General features: G+C 35.8%; 1 protein-coding gene across 2 annotated transcripts in view; it reads left to right on the top strand.

Annotated features, from left to right (window-relative positions):
* PAPOLA (poly(A) polymerase alpha) overlaps positions 1 to 13,675 on the top strand; it is a 71,020-nt gene extending 57,345 nt beyond the window's left edge. Inside the window, exons 20-22 of one of the 2 annotated variants that reach the window (XM_004481319.4) lie at positions 7,767 to 7,829; positions 9,728 to 9,802; positions 11,819 to 13,675. In XM_004481319.4, coding sequence (XP_004481376.1) covers positions 7,767 to 7,829; positions 9,728 to 9,802; positions 11,819 to 11,914 — 234 coding nt within the window. In that variant the 3' untranslated portion in view covers positions 11,915 to 13,675. The remainder of the gene's footprint in view (positions 1 to 7,766; positions 7,830 to 9,727; positions 9,803 to 11,818) is intronic. The other variant, XM_004481320.4, reaches the window with a different exon arrangement.
* The last annotated feature ends 9,873 nt before the right edge of the window (positions 13,676 to 23,548 follow it).

Below are 23,548 nucleotides of genomic sequence, written 5' to 3'. Positions count from 1 at the left end.
TTTTTTTTTAACAAATCAGTTTTATTGATACATATTAATAAAGCATGCATTTCATTCAGCGTATACAATCATTGGTATTTGGTGTAATCACGTAGTTGTGCATTTATCACTTCAGTCATTATTAGTGTTTTCATTATTTTAATAGTAATAATAAAAACCAGTGAAACAAGAAAATTCTTTACCTCTCAATCTCTGTTTGCCCTGCTATACATAGCTGCTATTTCTGGCTATTCTTGCACAATTATTTATTAAGCAGTTTTATTGAAATATGGAGGTATATTTTTTAGCTTTCCTTCTAGTAATATACATGTCTTTGGGCCTTCCCTATCAACCACCATCAAACCCATATAATTGCTCTCCTAGTTACAAATACTTTGATGTGTTTTCACCATTTCTATTTATTTCCAAAGATTTACGAACAGCCTTTATACCAGTTCTGCACAAATTACCCCTCAGCTTTCCACTCTACCCTCATTCTATTTTCTTATGACCTGTATTCTAATTATTAACTCCATGAGTTTACACGATATATTTAGTCCATAATAATAGCACAGTCATACAGTATTTGTCTTTTTTTTTAAGATTTATTTATTTAATTTCCCCCCCTCCCCTGGTTGTCTGTTCTTGGTGTCTATTTGCTGCGTCTTGTTTCTTTGTCCGCCTCTGTTGTCGTCAGCGGCACGGAAAGTGTGGGCGGCGCCATTCCTGGGCAGGCTGCACTTTCTTTTCACGCTGGGCGGCTTTCCTCACGGGCGCACTCCTTGCGCGTGGGGCTCCCCCACGCGGGGGACACCCTTGCGTGGCACGGCACTCCTTGCACGCATCAGCGCTGCGCATGGCCAGCTCCACACGGGTCAAGGAGGCCCGGGGTTTGAACCGCGGACCTCCCATATGGTAGACGGACGCCCTAACCACTGGGCCAAAGTCCGTTTCCCAGTATTTGTCTTTTTGTGTCTGGCTTATTTCACTCAACTTAATGTCCTCCAGGCTCACATGCTTTACAATTTCATTTCTTCTTATGACTGCATAATATTCCATCATGTGTATACACCACAATTTGTTTATCCATTTACCAGTTAATGGATACATGGGTTATTTTCATCTTGCAATCATGAAATTACATATCTATGAACATTGGTGTTAAGGTTCTTGTCACTGCTCTCTGTTCTTTTGGGTATATACCTAGTCTATAGTCAGATTCTTTAGGAACTGCCAAACAGTCCTCCACAGTATTTTATTAATACATTCCCACCAAAAGTGAATAAGCATTCCTATGTCTCCACATCCTTTCCAGCCCTTGTAGTTTTCTGTCTTTTTAATAGTGGGCATATCTAATAAGTGTGAAATGATATCTCATTGTTGTTCTGATTGGCATTTCCCTAATCACTAGTGATGTTGAATATTTTATCGTGTTTTTTTGCCATTTGTCTTTCTTCTTTGGACAATTGCCTATTCGAGCCTTTTGCCCATTTTTTAATGAGGTAGTTGTCTTTTTATTGTTAAGTTATAGTATATCTTTATATATCATGGATATTAAAACGTTTATTGGATATGTGATTTCCAGGTGTTTCTCCCATTGAGTCAGCTGCCTTTTCACCCTTTTAATAAAGTCCTTTGAGGTGCAAAAGTGTTCAATTTTGAGGTGGTGTCATTTATCCATGTTTTCTTTTGTTACTCGTGCTTTGAGTCTAAGATTTAAGAAACTGCCACCAGCCACAGGATCTTGAAGATGTTTTCCTACATTTTTTTCTAGGAGTAGTTTTATGGTTGTCAGTTTTATATGTAGGTCTTTGGTTCATTTTGAGTTAATATTTGTGTAAGGTTTGAGATAGGGGTCTTTTTCTTTCTTTCGGATATGGATATCCAGTTCTTCCAGCACCATTTGTTGAATAGACTGTTGAGGCTTAGCTGGGAGTGCTTGACAGCCTTGTCAAAAATCACCTGACTGTAGATGTGAGGGTATATTTCTGAGTTTTCGATTTGGTTCCGTTGGTCATTTGGCCTATTTTCAATTTAATAATGAGGTTTATTACACTAGCTGATTTTCTAGTGTTGAGCCACCATTGCATACTTGGGATAAAACCCACTCAGTCGTAATGTATGGTTCTTTTAATGTGCTTTTGGATTTGGTTTGCAAGTATTTTGTTGAGGATTTTTCCATCGTTATTCATTAGAGATATTGGTCTGTAATTTTCTTTTTTTGTAATATCTTTATCTCATTTTGGAATTAGGGAGATGTTCGCTTCATGGAATGAGTTTGATAGCATTCTTTTGTGTTCAACTTTTTGGAAGAGCTTGAGCACGATTGGTATTAGAAAATCTTTGAATGATGGGTAGAATTTCCCATGTGAAGCCATCTGGTCCTGGGCTTTTTCATCTTTGGGTGATTTTTGATGACTATTTCAATGCCTTTACTTGTGATTGAATGGTTACATTGCCTCATGTATCTTGGGGTACCCAGGTTAGCTTCATAAACATTTACTATAGTTATTTCTTCTGGTGAATTGTCCCTTTTATTAATATATAATGACCGTCTTCATCCCTTATAACAGTTTTGCATTTAAAATCTATTTCTTCCAATATTAGTATTGTTACTCTAGCTCTTTTCTGGTTTCTATGTATGTAGAATATCTTTTTCAAGCCTTTCATGTTCAACTTGATTGTGACCTTACATCTGAGGTGAGGCTCTTGTAGATAGCATATAGATAGATGGCTCATATTTTTTTAATCCATGATATCAGTCTGTGTCTTTTGACTGGGGAGTTCAAGCCATTAACATTCAATGTTATTACTAAAAAAAAACATTACTTACTTTGTCCATTTGGTCCTTTGACTTTCCATGGTCACATCTTACTATTGTCTTTTTACTCTATAATTTACCCTTCTTAATAATCTTCATTTCTTCCCTCTTTTCCAAGTCTCTCATCCTTGATTTTCCTTTCAGACTAAAGCACTCCCTTTCGTATCTCTTATAATTCTGTTCTGTTGGTAACATACTTTCTCAGTTTTTGTCTGTGAAGACTTTAAATTCACCCTCATTTTTCAAGGACAGTTTTGCCAGATACAGAATTCTTCACCGATTTATCTTTTTCAGTACCTTAACACTTGGTAGTTTCTCTCTTTCAGTACTTAAAATACATCATACCAATTTCTTCTTTCCTCCCTAGTTTCTGATGAGAGTTCAGCACATAATCTTACTGAGGTTCTCTTGTATTAATATATGATGCTTTGATTTTCTCTTGCTGCTTTTAGAATCCTTTCTTTTTAAAAAAAAAAAAAAAGATTATTTATTTATTTCTCTCCCCTTCCCCCCCCAACCCCTGCTCCGGTTGTCTGTTCTCTGTGTCTATTTGCTGCGCGTTCTTCTTTGTCCGCTTCTGTTGTTGTCAGCAGCATGGGAATCTGTGTTTCTTTTTGTTGCGTCATCTTGGGTCAACTCTCCATGTGGGCGGCGCCGTTCTTAGACAGGCTGCACTTTCTTTCACGCTGGGCGGCTCTCCTTATGGGGCATACTCTTTGCGCGTGGGGCTCCCCTATGTGGGGGACACCCCTGCGTGGCAGGGCACTCCTTGCATGCATCAGCACTGCGCGTGGGCCAGCTCCACACGGGTCGATGAGGCCTGCAGTTCTCATGTGGTAGACAGACACCCTATCCACTGGGCCAAGTCTGCTTCCCTAGAATCCTTTCTTTATCTCTTGTATTTGTCATTCTGAAAAATAGGTGTCTCAGGGTAGGTCTATCCAGATTTATTCTGTTTGGGGTGCATTGTCCTTGGATATTGTTATTTATGCCTTTCATAAGGGTTGGGAAGTTTTTGGTCATTATTTCCTCAGATATTCTTTCCCTTTTCCACTCTTTTCTCCTTTGCCGATACCTATAGCACATATGTTTATGGGTTTCACATTGTCATTCAGTGCCCTGAGACCCTGTTCATTTGTTCCATTCTTTTCTCTTTCTGATCTGTCTTTTACAGTTTTGGATGTTCTGTCTTTGAAATCACTAATTCCGTCCTTGAACAATTCAAATTTGCTGTTATGTACCTTTAATGTTTTTGTTTCTTTGTTTGCTTTTTTTTTTTACGGTGCTGGAGATTGAACCCAGGACTTCATATCTGGAAGCTGGCGCTCAACCACTGAGCTGCATCAGCTCCCCTGGATTGTTTTTTTTTGTTTGTTTTTTCATTTGTTTGCTTATTGTTTTTAGGAAGCATCGGACCTGAACTGAGAACCTCTCATGGGAAGCAGGCACTAAACCACTTTAGCCACATCCCTTCCCCTCTAATGTATTTTTAATCTCAAGTCTGTTTCTTTTCTTTGCAGTCTTTCAAATGGTTCTTTATGCTCTCCCAGTATCTTAATATCCTATATCTCTTTAATATTTTCCTTCAGTTCTTCAAATTCTTTTAGGAGGTTATTGTGATTATCATTGATTAGTTGACTTAAATCCTGTATCTCTTCAAGATATTTGGCTTGTTTCTTTGACTGAGTTGTCTTTTCCTCTTTCCTCATATGACTTATATTTGCTCCTGTCTAGGCCTCTGAATACATTGGTTAATTTACTCTGATGGTCAATTTCTGTCTCTTGCCTAGTTTTGTTGTTGTTTTTTTTCACGCTCTTCTTTGGTTTTTGGTTCAACTCATTCTAACCTTTTAAAATTGCCCAGCCTAAGTTATCAAAATTGGGCCAGAGTGCTACGGGTGTAGCTCAGGGGTTGTTCGCCTGCTTCATGTGCACAAGGTTCCTGGTTCAATCCCTGGTACCTCCTAAAAATAGATAGACAAAGAAGGAAAGAAAGGAAGGAAGGAAGAAAGGAAAGAAAGAAAACTAGCTAGCAAGTTGCTAGATGATATAGATAGATAGATAGATAGATAGATAGATAGATAGATAGATAGATAGATAGATAGGAAGGATTGGAAAAATAAAGGAAGAGAGGGAGGAAGGGAGAGAGGAAGGAACTCACTGATGGGACACAGATTTTCTTCCAGCAGTGGGGCAAAAGAGAGACCTAAAAGCAGCTTTTCTCCTTGTAATTTCTTGGCCAGCCAGCAGATGGTGCCCAGCCCATTTGTTAATCTTTCTGCTACAGTGTTTATTTCTACCTCTGCTTCCCTGTGTTTCTGGTCTGGCCAGAGCCAAGACTTAAAGGGAGCTCATCTGGTCGAATTCACTGAAGAGAAGCCCTCCGACTAATCATCTCACTTCCCTTGTAACAGCTGACAGGTAACAGGGAAGAAGATGTCTGTTTCCCTCTCAATTATTTTGTAGGCTGCTTTGACTTAATTGTTTCTTACACTACTTTAGCTGTCCACAAGTTGCTTCTCCCTGTGGAGCAGGTTTTGAGAGGGCACGGTGGAGAAGTTTCCTGGTTCAGACCTTCAGGGTGCACTGACATGCAAAAACCCCAGCATGCACATAGTGTGTTACTCTGCTCCCTGTGGAACGCATCCAAGAACCTACTGTGGTTTTGGAGCATTGGCTGACTCCACACCTTGCTGGAGAGGGTTTGGGGGAAGGGCCAACAGTGACTCCATGTCGTTTTACTAGTTTTAAATTTGTCTTATGTTGATTTAGCACTTGTTCAGATTTTGCTTGTTCACAGATTCTGTGGGGCAGTGACACCATGGAATGTCTTCTTCTGTCATCTTGATCAATCTGAATTCCACAAGTTTAAAGTGAATTTTAACCAATCCCTATATATATATATAATCTTACTACTTTCTGCCTTTTCTGTTTTTCCTTGCCCTTGTAGTATTTAGAATACTCCTGACATGTCATTTATAAGTGTTTTTACTAATACTGTCTAAAAGATTAGGCTTGCAAAAAATTAGTGTAACCAAACTTAGCTCATTTTAAAAAGTTAACAGTTAATTCATCATATATTTAATTTGTTAAAATTTGGAAATAAATGAGATTCCTACTTCTTCCTTCCCTTCCCTTCTGTGGAAAAATTTTTTGGTATGTATTTACCCCCAATCTGGATTTTGCTCCAGCCTCTCCATGGAGTTTAATTAAAACATGACCTAGAAGGGATAGTATGGCCCTAGGTTAATGCATAGACTGATCTCATTTCATTGAAGGTCAGCTTGAGAGTTCCTTAGTTTTCACTGTTATGAAGCTAAAGTCACAGTCAGGATTAGAGCCCAGGTCTAACGCTCATGGGATAAGTGTTCTAATTATTTTTAATAAATATATTTTCATTAGAGAAGTTTTGAGTTTACAAAGCAATCATGTATAATGTGCAAAATTCCCATATAGCATCCTTCTACCAACACCTTTGTTGTGGAATATTTATTACAGATTATGAAAGATCATTAAAATATTACTACTAACTGTGGCCCATAGATTATATTTAGTATATATTTTGTATATTATTTAATTACTCCCCTGTTATTATTAACACTAATTGTTCTAATTTTGAATCCCTCTGAGCCTGGGTCTTTTAAAATATTCTCTGTTAATGAGGTCTTAGTATTAGAAAAATTAGCAAATGAGAGGGAAACATAGGTCCTAGACGATGAACAATTCATTTGTATGCATATAAATAGAAGTGGGATTTTTTGATGTAGCTTTTGTTATTAAAGTTCATCATAAAGTTTTCAGATAGCTAATCTAAAATAACGATTTGCTGTGGCTCCTGGTTTATATGACATAATGAATATATCTATTCATATGTATGTTTTAGGTATGTACATACATATATATGGAAACTTTTAAGCATGTACAGTCATAGAATTGTATAATTGTCATGTTTCCATTACCCAGTTTCAGCATTTAACAACTCAGTCCTAGCCTTCTCGATACTCCTACCCGGTCTCTTTCCCTTTTTCTTCTAATTTTTAAAATTTTTTCTTTTTTTTCTTATTCCCCTTTTCCTGAAGCAAATCACAGCCATCATACTATTTCAACCATCAGTAATATACCATAGTATATCTATCACACCAGTATTATCAATAATTACCAGTTCTGTAGTGTCACACATCTAGTTAGTATTCAGATTGTTCTTATATGTTTGCAAGATAATAAAAGTAAGATCCTTATTAGAATTAGTTGATATCATTATTAAAACTCTTCTAATCTATAGGTTACACTATGGTTTCTTTATTTTAAAGATACAATTAAATTTTAATTTTCCTTTGTAAATAAAGTAGAGAAAATACTGCACCGAATTGTTTTTCTTACATAAATAATTGCAGGTCACTCCAGGAATGGTCAAAGTTCAGGTACTTCTGGCTTCTTCTTACCTCCCTTGCCAAAATGAATTGTTTGTTTTACATAGAAATTAGATTCAATTAAAAATGAAGACCAGGGAGGAGAGGGCATTACTCAAATCTAAATTCTTCAGGATGTTTTTTTATAGGTCTTAGTCAGAAGCGGGATTCTGTGGTAAATCACATTTGGGAATGTTAAAGTATAATAGTGACTATCTTAAAGAATTGGGGTGATGGTATGCAGTTTCTAAACATTTGATCAAGAAATTTTTTTTTTTCTTTTTACTTTTTCAATATTTTATGAACTTCATAGTTTTGGAGATGTTCTTTAGTTACCTACGATCTATAGTAACAGTTTTCCCCATGTTCTTTTTCATTTCACTAGATGCTCCAGCCTAATAAATTTACGTGAACCACTAATATATTTTAAGAACAAACTTCTTACCTTAGAGATATATTTATTTTATAGTTTTAAAAGTTTTATAAATTAAAGCATTGATTGGCAAATAATCTAAATTTTTCCTTTTAGAGAATAAAGCTTTTTTTTTTAAAAACAGGATGAAACAAGTGAAGATGCTAACTGTCTTGCTTTGAGTGGACATGATAAAACAGAAATGAAGGTATACTAATTTAGCCTTTGGAATACATATGCATACACATACAGCAGATGTGATAGAAATGTTTCTAGAATACTGTAATGTATTTTGCTCTGTAGCTTTTGATTTCAGTATTGTTTTTAGTGTTCCTTTTTAATGTTAATTTATAATTCTGAAATTGAATTCCTCAAATGTTCAAGGTCCTACTAGATGCTGGGTAATCTTTTGGACACAGAAGGGAATGTAATAATGAATGAGATATGTTCCATATATTTAAAAGAGTTTATAATTAAGTAGAAAAGAGACAGTTACATTTAATTATTTACTTAACAAAGAAAATCAAAGTAATTGAGGTTTGAGAGGCATGGGGCAAGAAAGGAAAGATTATTTTTGACTGCAGTAACAGAAATGGAAATGCTTCATTGGAGATCACATATTAAAAGGATACAGAGAATTTGGGGCAGTCCAACATGAGAAATGAATCTCACTCGTAGGAAGATTGTATCATTTGTTTAGAGGACCAGGTTTTAGCTGAGACAGTGTACAGGGCTTGAATGAGGGTAGATAGTATGGAAGAGATTGAGATTGGTTTTGTCCAAAGTGTAAAAGACATGAACTTAATTTTTAGAAACTGAAATACAGTGAGGGCTTTAATTTTTCCCCCTTTTTTTGTTGTAGAAAAATTGAAATCCTCTCCCTTCTTCCAAATTACCAGATTCCCATCATGAATATGTCTTAATTATTATATTGGCGTCTGTCTTTCTAGATTTTGCATGTTCCCACATATGCATACATCCCAGTGCCTTTTGCTTTATCATCTTTATTCCAGTTTGTAAACTGAGGGAAAAAAGTTCATATTATTATGTAATCTACAAAATTATTATTGACTGCATAGAATGCCATCTTGAGGTTGTTAGCATATTTAATTCAACCACTTCCCTATTGTTAGCATTTGTTTTCATTACACAAAAAAAAGAACGCTGCTCTTTTCTACTGTCTTATTGGCTGTAGCTAAAATATCTGCTATTTATTTATATTTCTTTCTTTGGGATAAATTAATGAACCACAAGTTATCCAGGCAGACAGCATTCTTCATTTTAAGTTTTTGATACATGTTGCCAATTTGTCTTCCAGAAAGGATGTACTTCTTCCATTCCTTCTCCTTACATCTTCACACTGGGGGCATTATTATTTACTCTTTTCAACTTCCTAGGAAAAAATTTATTTCATTATTTCCTTATTGTATATGTAAGTTGATGTTTTTGAATATTTATTTTGTGTGTGCATGTATGTATTATTTTCCTTTGTGCACCACCTTAAAAAAAAGTTTAGAGCAGTGTAGTAATATAGTTCACCCTGTGGTTTCTTTTTCTTTTTTTGTATTTTTTGATTACATGTAAGAATAGAATCAGTCCATTGGTTATTGGCAAGAGGAAGAGAAGAACCTAAGTAGGGAGAAATGTTTAGAGACACTTTGTACTTTTAATTAAAGGTGTGGGGCAGTTTTTGTGTTTTTGGATAATTTCATTTAATAAGATTTGAATGGGTTTTGTTTTTCCACAAAGCCAAGAGCTTTTCCTGGGTTCATATTCTGTTAATTATTGTTTGGGCAACATTTTATAATGTGCCTGTGCATGTCTTAATTATTGTTTGCTTAAAATGTCTAAGTTGGAGCCAGTTGGAAAGTCATGAGATATTTTGTCCATGCCTTATAAAATTTAAATAGGCAAAATAAAATTTTGTGAGTGTCTAAAATAGTGAAATAATACAAGCCTTAATAGGTAATTTTGTAATGTAGTCACTTCTTTCTCCTGATCTCTCCTGTCTTCTAGTTTGTCTTCTTTATTAGCCACCAAACCCAGATATGTTTTATTCTATTTTTAAGTCTATTTTCCCCCTTCCCCGTCTTCTTTGTCTCACAGGAACAACTTGATACAGAGACAAGTACAACTCAAACAGAAACTAGTCAGACAGCGGTTTCTCTGTTGGCCTCTCAGGTACTAAGTATAAAAAGCAAGTTGAGTTTTATCAGTGTTCTTAAGATTAGTGTGGTATAATGAATTAATTTAAGCATATATAAAAGACTGTTAAAATTATCTTTGTGAAAGTAATTATTTACTTGCTAGCCTATAAATACATTTATTGTTGTTTAAAGATAGGACACTTTTGTGCTGTTAAAATGCTAACTTAACTCTTACATTATTTGATATTGCAAATCATCTAAATCCTTACTAATCATATACTTATTGTTGAAACAGAAGTCTTATTTATAGGCCAAAGAGTGAAATTTAAACTATTAACTTAGAACTATTCCTTATGGATTTTTAAAAAAAAGATTAATATGATCTTTTTATTTTTAAACTATATTTCTGCCTCAGCTGGTATTTTGGGTAACCCATTGTTCTTTGGAATGGTTTCTTCATTAATCCTAGCACTTCTACATGGGATAGTCCATAACATTGCAGCCGGGAATCTTGTCATTGATCCATGAACCTTCATTTTGCTTGGGAAATAATGTTTCCGTCTGGAATCCTTTCAAATTAAATAAACTCAAAATCCAGGTCAAACTCTGATACTAAGTAAATACTTTACATGAACATTAAACTAGTTATTCTCTGCAAAATAACTGCGATGGTAACTGCTGCATCGTGATATTGCTGTCCTGATATGTGAAGACATTTCACTGCTTGGTTGGTGGTTCATAGAGCTATTTTAATGTGATAATTTAATAATACCTTTTGCTGGCTCTTAAGTTTCATAGCTGCTAAAGATATTCAATATTATGTTTAGTTTCTGGAAATGTCTTTTATTTCACAAGCCTTTATCTAATGAAATATTAGGAAGTGTTGTACTTGATACATGGAAAAGCTTATTTATCAAACTTAAAATGTCCTGTGATTGTGAGTGCATGTCTTTTGGTTGCCACACGACTCTTTAGGGGAACTATTTGTTTTACTGAGTCTGTCCCTGTAGTGATTAGTACCTATAAATGTTTGCCTTTTAGATGTTTTCATGAGTGAGTAGAAATTTCTTTTTAATGAAAGGATTCCTAGAGTAATTGAGAAAATTCATCTAGTTAAGAGAAGAATTAAGTATGTTAACTTAAATGTATTCTTATAGTTGGTGATACTAAGAAAATAGTTATTTCTGGAAGGGTAATGATTTTGTGGCTGTGTCTTGAAATACTTGCTGATGAAAAGATAGGATTGCTGGAATTTGCTGTAGAATAATTTGGAGGATTGAAGGTTGGAGGACAGTAAAGATGGGTAATAAATACATGGGGATTCATTATCAGTGCTATTTTTATATATGTTGAAATTTTCCATAATAAAATATTTTAAAAACTTCTCTATATTTTTGAATGTTAGAGTCATTTAATATGAGTTTAATATAATTCAAACTTTCCCAGGATTTAGGATAATTAAATCGTGTAGATTTAATTTTATAATTTACAGTTTCAGTATATAAATTTACTGACCACTACTATTCCTGTGTAAAAGGTGAACTTTAAGTATTCTCCCACATGGGGGTGCTCCAATACCAGTTGATAGTAAAGCTGTTAGAGTTGTAGCAAGTAAATATAGTTTCACTTCAACTTAATTATATGAAAGGAGAATCTTAGAGGAGTGTATTTTAAGAGCCATATTTGGGATCATTAGGAGTTTTGTATATATTGTATATTTTGTATATATAGTAAAATATTACTACTTAATTATTTGAAAATTTCTACAAATACAGAATAATTTGATATTAATAAGCCTATTAATTCCCATTCCAGCCTGACAACATTTTAGAATATTTTTCTTTACATTTTTAATACCTTTCTTTTTTTTTCCTTTGGTTTTTATTTATTTATTTATTTTTTAAATTTTAGTTTTCTTTCCTTTTTTTTATTACCTTTCTTATGGTAAAGTCCCATCCAGTTTTTAGGAAGTAAAGCAGTAGAAAGTTAAGTTCTTATTGTTAAGTTATAGTGCTTTGAACAATGTTATGTTCTTTGCTTTCATTCTCAGAAAACATCCAGTACAGATCTTTCGGATATCCCTGCTCTCCCTGCAAATCCTATTCCTGTTATCAAGAATTCAATAAAACTGAGATTGAATCGGTAAAAACAACCTCAGGGGTCCATAAACAATATCTGCCAATTCAACCTGTTGTCTTCAAATGCTAAAAAAGGAGAATGGAGGGTACAAGACTAGACATGACTGAAAATGGATTTAGGTTTTTTTGGTGACCTCCCGTACTGGGCTAATCAGCACTTGATCGGAAGTCCAGGTTAGTATGTGAAGCCAGGAGTACTATTATTAATGTGTTAGCAACAGTTGCATTAACTATTTCAAAAGATTACTGCCTTTAAAAAAAAAAACACACAAAACAAAACTCCTCAAGCTATATTTGTATCCATAATTGACATCTGGATTGGGTTAATGTTTGATGCATTGTTTGGAAAATTTGCAATACAAACTGGCATAAGAATTCCTTATTCTGATGATGCACTTTTATGTATTTTTTATTAGAAAGTAGAACTAATTTTAGATTTTTGAGCTTGATGGATTTTCATTTTTTTTCTGGGGAATTTTTCTTTACCATTAATCTTCAAATTGGATACCATTGTGCAGTGGTGTACTGTTAGACTTCAGAGAAAGGATAAGAGTACATCTAGTTCAGTCCCTGTGAGGTAACCATAACCCTTAAAAATGAAATGTCAACTCTGGTATATATATTTGACATTGAAAGAATAATTAGGAAATACTTGGTTTTGACGTGGTCATCATTAAGAATGATATATTGGTTAAATTTTATAGAATTATTTTGTAGTGCATACAAATCAGTGATCAAACATCAGATATTTTCTTTGAGCTTATTAAAGCTCCATGCCTTCAGTCTCTTGTCTTTGAAACAAAAAATACTTTGTTCCCCCCCCCCTTTTTTTTTTTTTGTTGTTGTTGTTGTATGCACAAGATAGGAGGACTTTAAGGGAAAAAAAATTGCCAGTATTTTCCTAAGTCGTGATGTGAAACCAGTGACCCTATGGCCACATGACACAGAACACTAAATTTTGGTCCGTTGGCTGAAATTTTAGGGTGAGTAATAGAAAAGCCTATGAAACATACCTATCTTGGATGACCATTTGATCTTGGAATATGAGGAATTTTGTACACTCCACAGAACTACTACTGTCTTTAGTAGAGTTGATTTTCAATTTTAAACGTGAGCTAAAAGACATTTTCTCCAAGAATTTTAAACTAATTTTTTATTTTTAAATGGTTTAATGAAACTTGTCAGTAAATTTTACATATAGAAACATTTTAAAAATCATTTCTAGCAAGCACTTGACATCAAGTCAGCTCTCTATGCCTTTTTAAAAAATTTTGTTTTAGTCTATTAAATGATTAGGAACTCCTTTCGTTAAAGAAAAACAATTCCTCATAATTAAGCAGCAGAACATCCACCTCTAGGAAGTAGGACGGCTGCCAGATGTTGGTAAACTTACTCTTCTTAATCTGGACAAAGCAAACCTAACATATTTCTGATATGTTTTATGAATCCTCCATTGTGTTCCATTCTATCACATGTGCATTTTTCATGTTAAACTGCAATTACTTAAACTCTTTCCCATCCTTCTCAATTTTCCAAAGTTGGAGTGTAGTCTTTCCGCCTTAGGCTATGCATTAATTGAGGCTTTTCACCATTACTTTATGATGTCTAGTATACAATATTTTTACTTCCCACATCTTTGCTCTGCTCAGTCACCTTGCCCTCCCTCCCACCACCTGAGAGAAAGATGGTCATACTAGCAGGTGAACTGGACAAGGTGTCTGTCTATTTTGTGTAGCTTCAGAGTTAGACTGAAATTGCCAGGCACAGATTTAGTCTTGTCATTTTGTTTACACACTGGGGAAAAAAAATTCAGTTTATTAAACGTTTCATGTAACTGCACCCAAGTTTTGCCAAGCCTGGAAACTTGGACCTTTTCTGTGTAGTGACTTTTTAATTCTAGTTTTCATAACCTGGAGATCAGACTGTTGCTTTCGCATGATGTACGTAGTGTCTCATGACTGGAGTTTGTTTTGTTTTATAGTATCTGTACTCCTTGTATTTTTCAAGAGCTATTTTGTAAACAGATGATGTATTTCTCCATTGAAAACACAATAAAAAAAAAAAACAGCACAATCCCACAGTTGACTGATTTCTTTTGACTATTTCTTTTTGTTTTCATTGATTTAATTGGTTCTACTTTTTAGGTTTATTGTATGACTAGGTAAAGATTTTCAAAAGAATTTAGTTTGGTTACGTTTAGAAAAGATTTGTTTCTGGTTAAATTAGGCCATTAGCAGCAACCTAATACTAATTCAAATCATAATAATCGGTATCTGTTTTTCATTTAATTAATCCTTTGGAGGAGAACATGAATATGGTTTACATTAATTCACTTTCAGATCTTCCGAAGTATTTATTCTGTTCCTGTAGACACTATACTTAATTTTTGTATTTATTCCGTGCATGTAGACACTGTACCTCTGATGTGCTGCTTTTACAAAGCTGTTGCTGTTCAAAGAAGTTCGCACTTTCTCTAATGTCAGCAGGTGGCGCTCTTGTTTTTTAGTGAATTTAGGATTCTAGACTAGTTACCAACTCAGTACCTTGTGTTTCTTATTTTATTAAGACCTAATCAGATACTGCTTTTCCTTTTATAAAACCCCAATGCTCAGCATTGCATGCTTGATCCTTGGTGTTAGGAATGAGCTGGTAGGCATATTTGTGATGGCATATTCTTAAGTGTGGTTATCTTAAGTGTTTCAAGTAGAGGGATGGGCCTCTTTATGTGAAAGCCTTTTCTAAGAAACATGCAGTTGTGCATATTTCTTTTTTATTTTTTTTTACTATTAAAATATATTACTGTAATGTAGGGTAGCTTTTTATTAAAATAATATTTAACTTTGGATTGTAGTCAATAAAAGGGAAAATAGTGTAAAAATTTCTCTTGACTTCATTGTAAACCCCTACAGATCTGAACTTGCCATACTTCTCCTACATTGATAGACTCTCACATAGACACAGAATTGGGTTTCATCACCTAAAATGGCCTTTTGGCATTTCATGCATCTTGCTGAATTAGTAAGATGATATTTGAAAGTTGTATGTCTTATGGTTCTGGGTATATTCTGGAATAAAGTTTGTATTTTTCTAATTAACACCTCTTTTTTTTTCCCCACACAGAAGAATGTTTTAGAGCTCTGCATAGTATTATTTCTGGCTGCACTCAAGGTGGCAATAAATGATCAGCAGCTCCACGTAGTTACCAATACATGAAAGAATAAATCATTAATATGCACAAGCTTGTAGCCAAGCCCTGGAACTGTTAGTGCATTTAAATTTAAACAGAAAGATAAATTGTTTACCTAAAAAGGCATTGGACAGTCCTTGGATACACTTTTGCCAGTTTTAATCTTAATAAAAACTGATAGTACAGGAAAATTAGTTGCCTTTTAGATTGAGTTCTATTCTGTGTATTGCTCTGTGTTTTCTGGCAATTTTATTTTTTTTGTTTTGTTTTTTTGTGTTTTGTAAATTCTACACTACTTTATTCCTCCTGTCTTCATTTTTCTCCAAGCTAAAATTACAATGGGATGCTGTTTTAACTCAGACCTGAACTTGGTAAATGAAGTATTAAGTGTGCTTTGTTGAATTCTGTGTAATAACTTTTTTATATTTGTAGAATCCGTTTATTCATCTTTTCTCTATAATTATCAGTTTAAAAGATGCTTCTGACATTTTAAGTAGCTTTATTAGTACAGAATAAGAAAGATGGCATCAGTATTTCTGAACCAAGTATTTCACAAGTGAATTGTATTTCATTCTAGTGATTTCATATACTTGGAAAGTCATTTTAGCCTCCTCTTCAGAGACATATTTCTGTTCCATTGTTCTGGGAAAATCATTGCAGCTGATCAGACCACATGTAATTTGTTGAAAAGGGATGAAATTTTAAGCACATTTTTCCTTTACTCATCCTCTCCCAATTCATAGGCCTTTCCTTGAAATGATAGAATTAAGACTGCCTAGATTGACATTTCAGAAACCTCCTCATTTGTCTGGAAGATTGTGATTGCTTTTTTCCCCTCCAATTATCTTTTAAAATGCTTCACATTTTTTAACTAGCTAAAAATCATGATCTACAAAGAGCAGAATACTGTTTATAGAGTTTATAGAGTTTAAACCATCTCCTTAAAATGTTAACTTTTGAAATCTTCATTCTTCAGAATATAAGACAATATAATCACTTTTCTGGTTTGAATATCTTTAAATTCCACTGGTAGGATGGGAAATGTATCTGTATTCAAATAAAGAACAGAACAGTTTTGTGTGTGTGTTTTTTTTTTTAAAGCATAACAACATTGTGTGTGTGTATATATATATGTACTTTTGTTTTACTTTGTAGAATCATCAATAATAGTTTGGAATTTTACTCACCCTGGTTGAACTTGTTATTTTGGAATTAGAGCAAAGCTCCTTATCTATCTGAGCATAGGCATCCCAGCCCTGCCACAGGTTATCTAATCCCCATCACAGCAGCATGACTGTTTTGAAAGTGTCAGTTCAGTTATATAACAATCTTAAAAACACCATTTTATATAAAGTTTTTCCTGTTGTCATTGGATAATGCTCTTTTTGTCCAACAATGTGTTTTGTTTTGTTTTTCAATTATATCAACAGATTGAATACCAAACAGACTAAAGGAAAATTATTGAGGGTAAATCTTGACCATAGTAGGTTCTCATCTTGGGCTGATCCACAAAAAAGTATCCCAAACTCTTAAGCACTGTGCATTTGGAACTTCCCAGACAGCATACTGAGTTTTTTCACATAACCTGGATATTTTTTGTTCCATATTGGTCTTAAGTGTGTGTCTGTGTTCTGGTAATTTTATAACTTTTAAAAATTTGCAAGCCTTTAGAGACATTTTCTTTTGTTAATATGTAAGGTGCTTTTTATGTACATTTCATGCTGAAAATATGTATTTTGTTTAATTGAAAATTTTCAGTTTAATAGGGTTAAAACTCATTGCAGACATTTTCCTCAGTCTCCTAACAATGTAGGCCTAATGTAGTTAAAACCTTGGGGGGTGGGGGTATATGAAATTTGGAGTATAAAGATTTTGCTTTAACAAGACTTCTCTTTGAAAATGCAAAATAAAGTTATTCCTGTGGAGTTAAATGATTTCTGTACCACTGCTGTGGCTCCCTCAGGGCCCATACGTACACACATCTGTGGGTATTTGGGTTCTTTTAAGATTCTAGGCATAAGAAAGTAGGTATATGTATTTTAATGTAATATAAATGTCCCAACTTGTGCTTGTTCCTTGCGGATGCTGTCTCTCTTGGCACAACACCCTCCTCACAAACTTTCACACTGTGTGGTGCCTGGTGCTATGTGATTTCCAGAAATCTGGCATGAGAATTGGTCCTTGTTTGCGTTTTCTGACTGCAGCGGAGCTGTTAATAAAGAGATTGATGATAAAGTTGTCGAAAAGAGACAGTTGGGCAGAACTGCTCCCCATGAGTGACAGAGGGCATGATCTGCTTTCACAGCCAAGAATGCCGCCCCCAGCAGAGAACCGACCGTGCCTGGACCCTGTGCCAAAACTATTAGAAAGAGCTGTACTGCACTGAGGCTTATTGCAGCTCTCTTAAATTTAGGTTTGCTCCACACTTGCATTTTTATCCTTAAGTTCATGAAATTCTTAGAACAAGTATATTTGCAATATGACATGCACAATTCCCAGCTACAAAATACTTTTGCAAATTCTTAAAAACATTCAAAGCTTATCCTAATTGGGCTTACATTTTAAAAATTTACTACAGATTTTATAGAAAGCTTAAGTTTCTTCTAGACAATCTGCTTCCTGAAAGTCTTAAGGGAGTCAAGTCCGAAAGGCAGGAATGAGAAGTTTTGGCTGAATGGTTGTGGGATGTTAAATATCAGTCATAATAATTGAAATTGGATGTATTTTTTATCACTGTCAGCCTAGGCTACTGGCATTTGTTTTAGTTGTTTGTCCATCTGTTTTGTGTGACTTCCTTGATAGTCCATTAAAATTTTTGGCTCTTTAAGAATGACTTTAAAGGTACAGATTCTGCCTACAGTTTTTAAACTTTCCTAGGCTAATGTTTCCTATTTTTATTTTCTTGAATATGAGAATATTTTATCAGGCTTCTTTTTTAAGGAAACCATTTCATTGTGGCCTTAGCCTTGTTAAATGACCCAGATGTGGACAGTTCAGTTTCTTGATAATGAGAATTCTTGTCGAAATTAATTTTGCAAGTGTAATCTTTGCAGTTTGCCAAAACTGTTGAATAACTTCTTTGATAACAAGGACTTTTGTTGTTAATTTAAGAATACGTTCGTAAAATCTCCAAGGAACCGAATGAAAACCTAGTCCATTGCATCTATGAGGGAGGAGCCCATATTTCAAAAATTTCATTGTTAGGCAGTATTTGAAATTTTAGATTGTGCTCGAGGTAGTTTCTTTGGTAATCAGTGGTCTTATTGTTAACCTTTTAGAAGAAGGTACAGACCAATGAGACCTTCAAAATGGATTTCTGAGTAACATCACATGATTTACGTCTAGTGTGTTAAGACTATGAAGCTAGACTAGTAGATATTTTCGAGGTTCATGGTGAGCTCACTGAAGCCAAAAGCCTGTAGGTGATGTAACACATGTAATCCAAAACTCCTTAAAAAATAAGTTATTTAAAAAAAGATTAAGATCAGACTGAAATGAACTGTTGGAAAGAAACTGAGTTTAATAAGTTTACTTTTTGTGAGTGTTAAAAAAATATATATAGGCTTTATTGTAAATGTTGAATACAAAAAAAATTTATTGGAAAAAATGCCTGTAGTTGGCATGAGCTGTTAAGGAATCTTCTGTCTTAAAGGGGAATGAAGAATATGGATATTTATGTGTGTATTTATACACACACACAACACATGGCTGAAGAAACTAGAAAGTAATTTATTCAAGATCTTGTAATTTTTCTGTCCTTAAAGTCTGTTCTTTATGCTATTCTACCTCGTTTATCTCTTGACTTTTTTTAAATTTTTAATTTCTCCCCACCCCTTGTTTGTATCTGTTCATCTTCCTTGTTTCTTTAGGAGGCACCAGGAACTGAACCCGGGACTTCCAGTGTGGGAGGGGGACACCTAATCTCTTGATCCACCTCTGTTCCCTGCTTTGTTGTGGCTCTCAGTTGTGTTTTTCTTCGTGTCTCTTGTGTCATCTTGTTACATAAGCTTGCCGTGCCTGCCCATCACGCCAGCTCGCTGTCTTGCTTGCCCTCTTTACAAGGCAGTGGGAACCTCCACTCGCTTTGTTGTGTCTCATTGTGTTTTTCTTGTGTCAGCTTGCTGTCTTTAGGAGGCACTGGGAATTGAATGAAGGACCTCCCGTGTGGTAGGTGGGAGCTCAATCACTTGAGCCACATCTGCTTCCCCTTGATTCACTTAACATGGAAGTATGTTTCTTGCGTGTCCATGGTGCAGCTTTCTTGTCCCTGAACTGTAGAAAGTTGACAGCATGTTCTCTGAGGCTGTTCTTTGCTTAGTTCTGGACCTCCCAAAGGAATTTCCTCACCCAGGCCTCCATGGGTTGGCTTTTGAAAGGGTAGCTTCTAAATGAAGAGTTGTAAAATAGATTTGGACACTGTGATGGGGTAGAAGAAACTGAAACAGGCTGCAAGAAAGTTTGAAAATCTTGTTTCATTTCCAGAGGTATTTGAAATGGCTTAGAATTTGAAATGCTAAGAATAGATTTTTTTAAAAGGGTAGTGCAACTGGGATAAAGGGTAAATAAATGTACAATAAAGTGAGGCCAGAAGCCTAGAGAAAATAACTCCCTTTGCTTGTTTACCAAAGGTTTTCCTGTCCTCACTGTGCTAAACTTTTTTTTTTAAGGTACTGGAGCCGGGAATTGAACCCAGGATTTCGTATGTGGGAAGCCAGAGCTCAACCACTGAGCCACATCAGCTTCCCTGAGGTTTTTGTTTGTTTATGCTGCTTGTCATTTCTTTCCAGTTTTTTTTTCAGGAGGTACTGGGGACTGAACCCAGGACCTTCCATGTGGGAAGTGGGTGCTCAGCTGCATGAGCCACGTAGCACTCCCTTCAGCTCTTCTTGTTGCTGACTTTATGGAACTTATATTCCAAAGGAAGTTAATTATTTTTGCTGCGTTTATATAAATGGCTACATGTACAAGTTAGCAAAACTTCATTAATTCAGAATTATTTGGAAATCTTGTAAAATGTTTTGTTTGGTCACTAAGGATTATAATATATAAAGAAATAAAGCTCCTGCAAATGAAGGATTAGAAGGTAAAGCATCTCAGTTGCCCTGGCTGGGGTGGAGTTCTACTTTAAACCTGCTGTATTAGTTACTATGGGAAGAAGACCAGGGGGAGAATTCTACATTGGCGTTTTGAGGTATGACCAGCCCTGGGCCAACAGGTAATATGCAGTGGTAATGTTCATTGACCTTAAAGTTTTTAACATTTTTAGCTCTTCCTTAGTTGGCTTCTCCAGAATTCTATATGGCAATTTGGACTTTGTTCCAATATAAGATTTAGGAAATCTTACCTCCTTTGAAGGAGGTTGAATGCTCTCAGATCCATAGACCTTAAAGTTTTGAAGTCAGGTCAACCTGATTGTGGATTTGGCTGGTAAAAAATTTCATTCTAGCCTTTTTTGTCACCAGCTAGTATATTGAAGTCTTTTTCTATACGGAGTGGGTAGCCTAAACCTGTCCCTCAGAAAGTTCCCAGGTAATAGTGGGAGGAAAAAAAAATTGATGAGCTGACATGAAATTGTGAGAAAGCTCCTTGCAGGATGTTGGGCAAGAAGGCAAAATACAGAGAACAGAGAGGGAAGAGAAAGATTAACCAGTCTTGGGTTGTAGAGAGAAATTCCATCATTTTACACCGTGGCTGAATTATACAACTACTCGGGCTTGAATACTATTAAGTGATTGTAAGTTGAATATTGCCAAACCTTGGACTTTTCAGTTGAATTGCACTCCAGTTTGAGTGCTGAGCCTTTGTTTCCCATCTTTGAAATGCTTCTGACGCAACCATCAGTGTGTGTAATGTTTGTTTAGTTCTGAGAAGCGAGCCTTGCCAGTGGTTAGAAGCAGCAGCCCTGACCTTTAAAAAGAACTAACTAACCCTATCCTTTCCACCAGAGCCTGATGACAGTGGGCAGGTTGTTCAATGCCTTCTCTTCAATTTCTAAGTCAGTAAAATGTAATCTGCTTTTTATCTTTTCTTACAGGAATTTTATATGGACTAGCAAATAAATAATGACATGTTTCAGAGAGCCATAGATTTTTTTTTTTTTTTAAGTTCAGGATTGAACCTAATTTGAACTTGTTAAAAGGGCAGCTGCAAAGACAAACTGCAAAGAAGGCGTGGCAGCCCATCCACATAATTCACCAAGCTGCCTTCCTGTGGTGAAATTTGGGCAGGACCAGGGTCGGGAGAAAAAAGACCTGGAGTTAATGAAAGCCCTCTTTTTTGTTTTTAATTAATGTGGGTGGGGGCAGACTGGCTTCTTCCTCAGAAAACTTACTTTTTCTGCCTTAGTGCCAGACAAATGCATTGTACAACTTACGAGGAGAGGGTAAGCATGCCTGACTGATTCTGGAGCAGCAGAGTAAGCTGAGGCCTCAAACGTGGTGAATGGACCTGGGGGAAATTCCCAGCAGTGGCTGCCAGAGTGTTTATTAGGCATCAAGCAGTGGGTCTAATCCTAAGCAACCTATGCGGTTGGTATTCACATTGTAAGTGGTGTCGACATTTATAGATGAGGAAACCAGTTTAATGTGGTCAAATACCTTAGCTCAGTTGGGAATTAAACTTGGTTCTGTCTCACTGAAAACTTATTTCTGAAATATGACCTTGTGTTTTTCCACCCTGCCATGTTGCCTCTTGGTCTCTTCAGAAACCATCATTGGAAAGGCCAAGAGTGATTAGCCATCTTTTTGCATATGCCTCCAGTTTCAGAATGCCTGAAATGCCTTTCTGTTGTTTGGATGCCCTTAAAGTTGCCCTGCTAGGGGGCATCCAGGGGAGGGATTTGCTGAGGCATGTAGTGGATGGCTGTGGAAAGACACGCTTCCACCACATCTTCCACGAGACTAGAGGTAATTAATGGTCATTAGTCCTGGGAAAGATTCAGGCCCTAGCTGGCTTGCAGTGAACTGACCTAGCCATATACAATTTGCTTGGTAATTGTTTTGCCTCATTCCATTTGCCTAAAATTCGGATTTTTAAAAAATGCATTAGGTTGGATAGTTTCTCCTTGAAAGTTCTGCATCCTATTTTAAGTCTTTTTTCTTTATAAGCCATTTAAGACAGGAGTCCCTAGAAGAACTGCTAAAAATCAACTGTTCAAGCGTATAGCAAATAAAAACATCAGCAAAGATACCTTAAACGTTGCTCAGAAGGTGCTATTCCAGCTGTATCCTATCTGAAGGTATTAACATTTGACGAGTTTTAAAACAAATTAAGGCAGAATACTCGTAGAGGAATTATCTAAAAACAATACTTAATAGTTTTTGAAAAGTAAAAAACTCAAAGTTTTTGTAGGAAGGGCTTCCATTATTATGTAAAAATTGTTAATGTTGATTTTTTCTGATAATTTATATTCACTATAGTACTTTAAAGTTTAAAAAAATCCTATATTTATATATGAGATAATCCTCTCAGGGTTAGTTTTTAAGGTCTGTTATTTTATGCACTTTTTTCACATAATTGATAATACCAGGTAAACAATTTTTTTTTCTGTTTTTAAAGATAACATGATTATCAGTACTATTTTCCCCAGAAATTGTCATGGCTGTCAAATAGGTGTAGTGAGGAACCCAAGAATAGCCTGTGGGTGCCCACGGAAGCTGATAAAACACTCTGGGGTGCGACCGTAAGGCTCGGAGAAAGGTGGGGTGGTGGTGCCTAGACCTAGGATGGGTAGCGGAGAGGAGAAAGATTTCTCGAAATGGAGAGGGCTGATTGTGGTGAGTCCCTGACTATTGGCTTAACGTCAAAATGCACATGTCTATCAGAGACACGCTCTCTCAGGAAGTCTTCAATTCAGCCAGGTCACACATCCCTTATTTTTGAGGCATAGTAATAGAATTCTAGTGGTCATAGTTCTGCCGCCTTCTGAGAGGATTCATTCCACAAATGGTCATTGGTCCCTTTCCATGTGCCAGGTAACTGTTAATGAGAGAAAAAGACAAGCAGGGAGGGGAGCTGAGATTTGCGGAGTGTCTGCAGTGTATGCCAGGCACTTTGGGGGCAGTCTGAAGTGGTGAGGCCCGTAGCAAGTGGAATCTGGTTCCAAAGCCTAGGCCCTTTCCATTTCAAAACATTGGTTCATTCCTTCCATTTACGTAGAGGCCCTGACTATATGGAGGGGAGCAAGAGTGCAGTTACCCCTGTCCATATGGTAGTCTGTTTGCAGGGGATAAGGGTGGCACACAAAACACGTCAATCAGAAATCACCAGAAGGCTCTGAAGAAAAATAGCCCAATACGTCCAGAGGCACAGGAGTTCCCTTTTAAATTGGAAATAGGGGGTCAGGATGGGCAAGCTTTGATCTATGAAATGAGGCATTAGCCAGGTGCAGAGTTAGAGGAGCATTTTCGTGGAGCAGAGGGGAACTTGGTGTCTACAGAGAGCAGGAAGGTACCAG

The sequence above is a fragment of the Dasypus novemcinctus genome, chromosome 3, assembly GCF_030445035.2.
Source record: "Dasypus novemcinctus isolate mDasNov1 chromosome 3, mDasNov1.1.hap2, whole genome shotgun sequence".
Lineage (NCBI taxonomy): Eukaryota > Metazoa > Chordata > Mammalia > Cingulata > Dasypodidae > Dasypus > Dasypus novemcinctus.
Note: the sequence above shows the minus strand (reverse complement) of the source record. Positions and strands in the feature narration are given on the sequence as shown.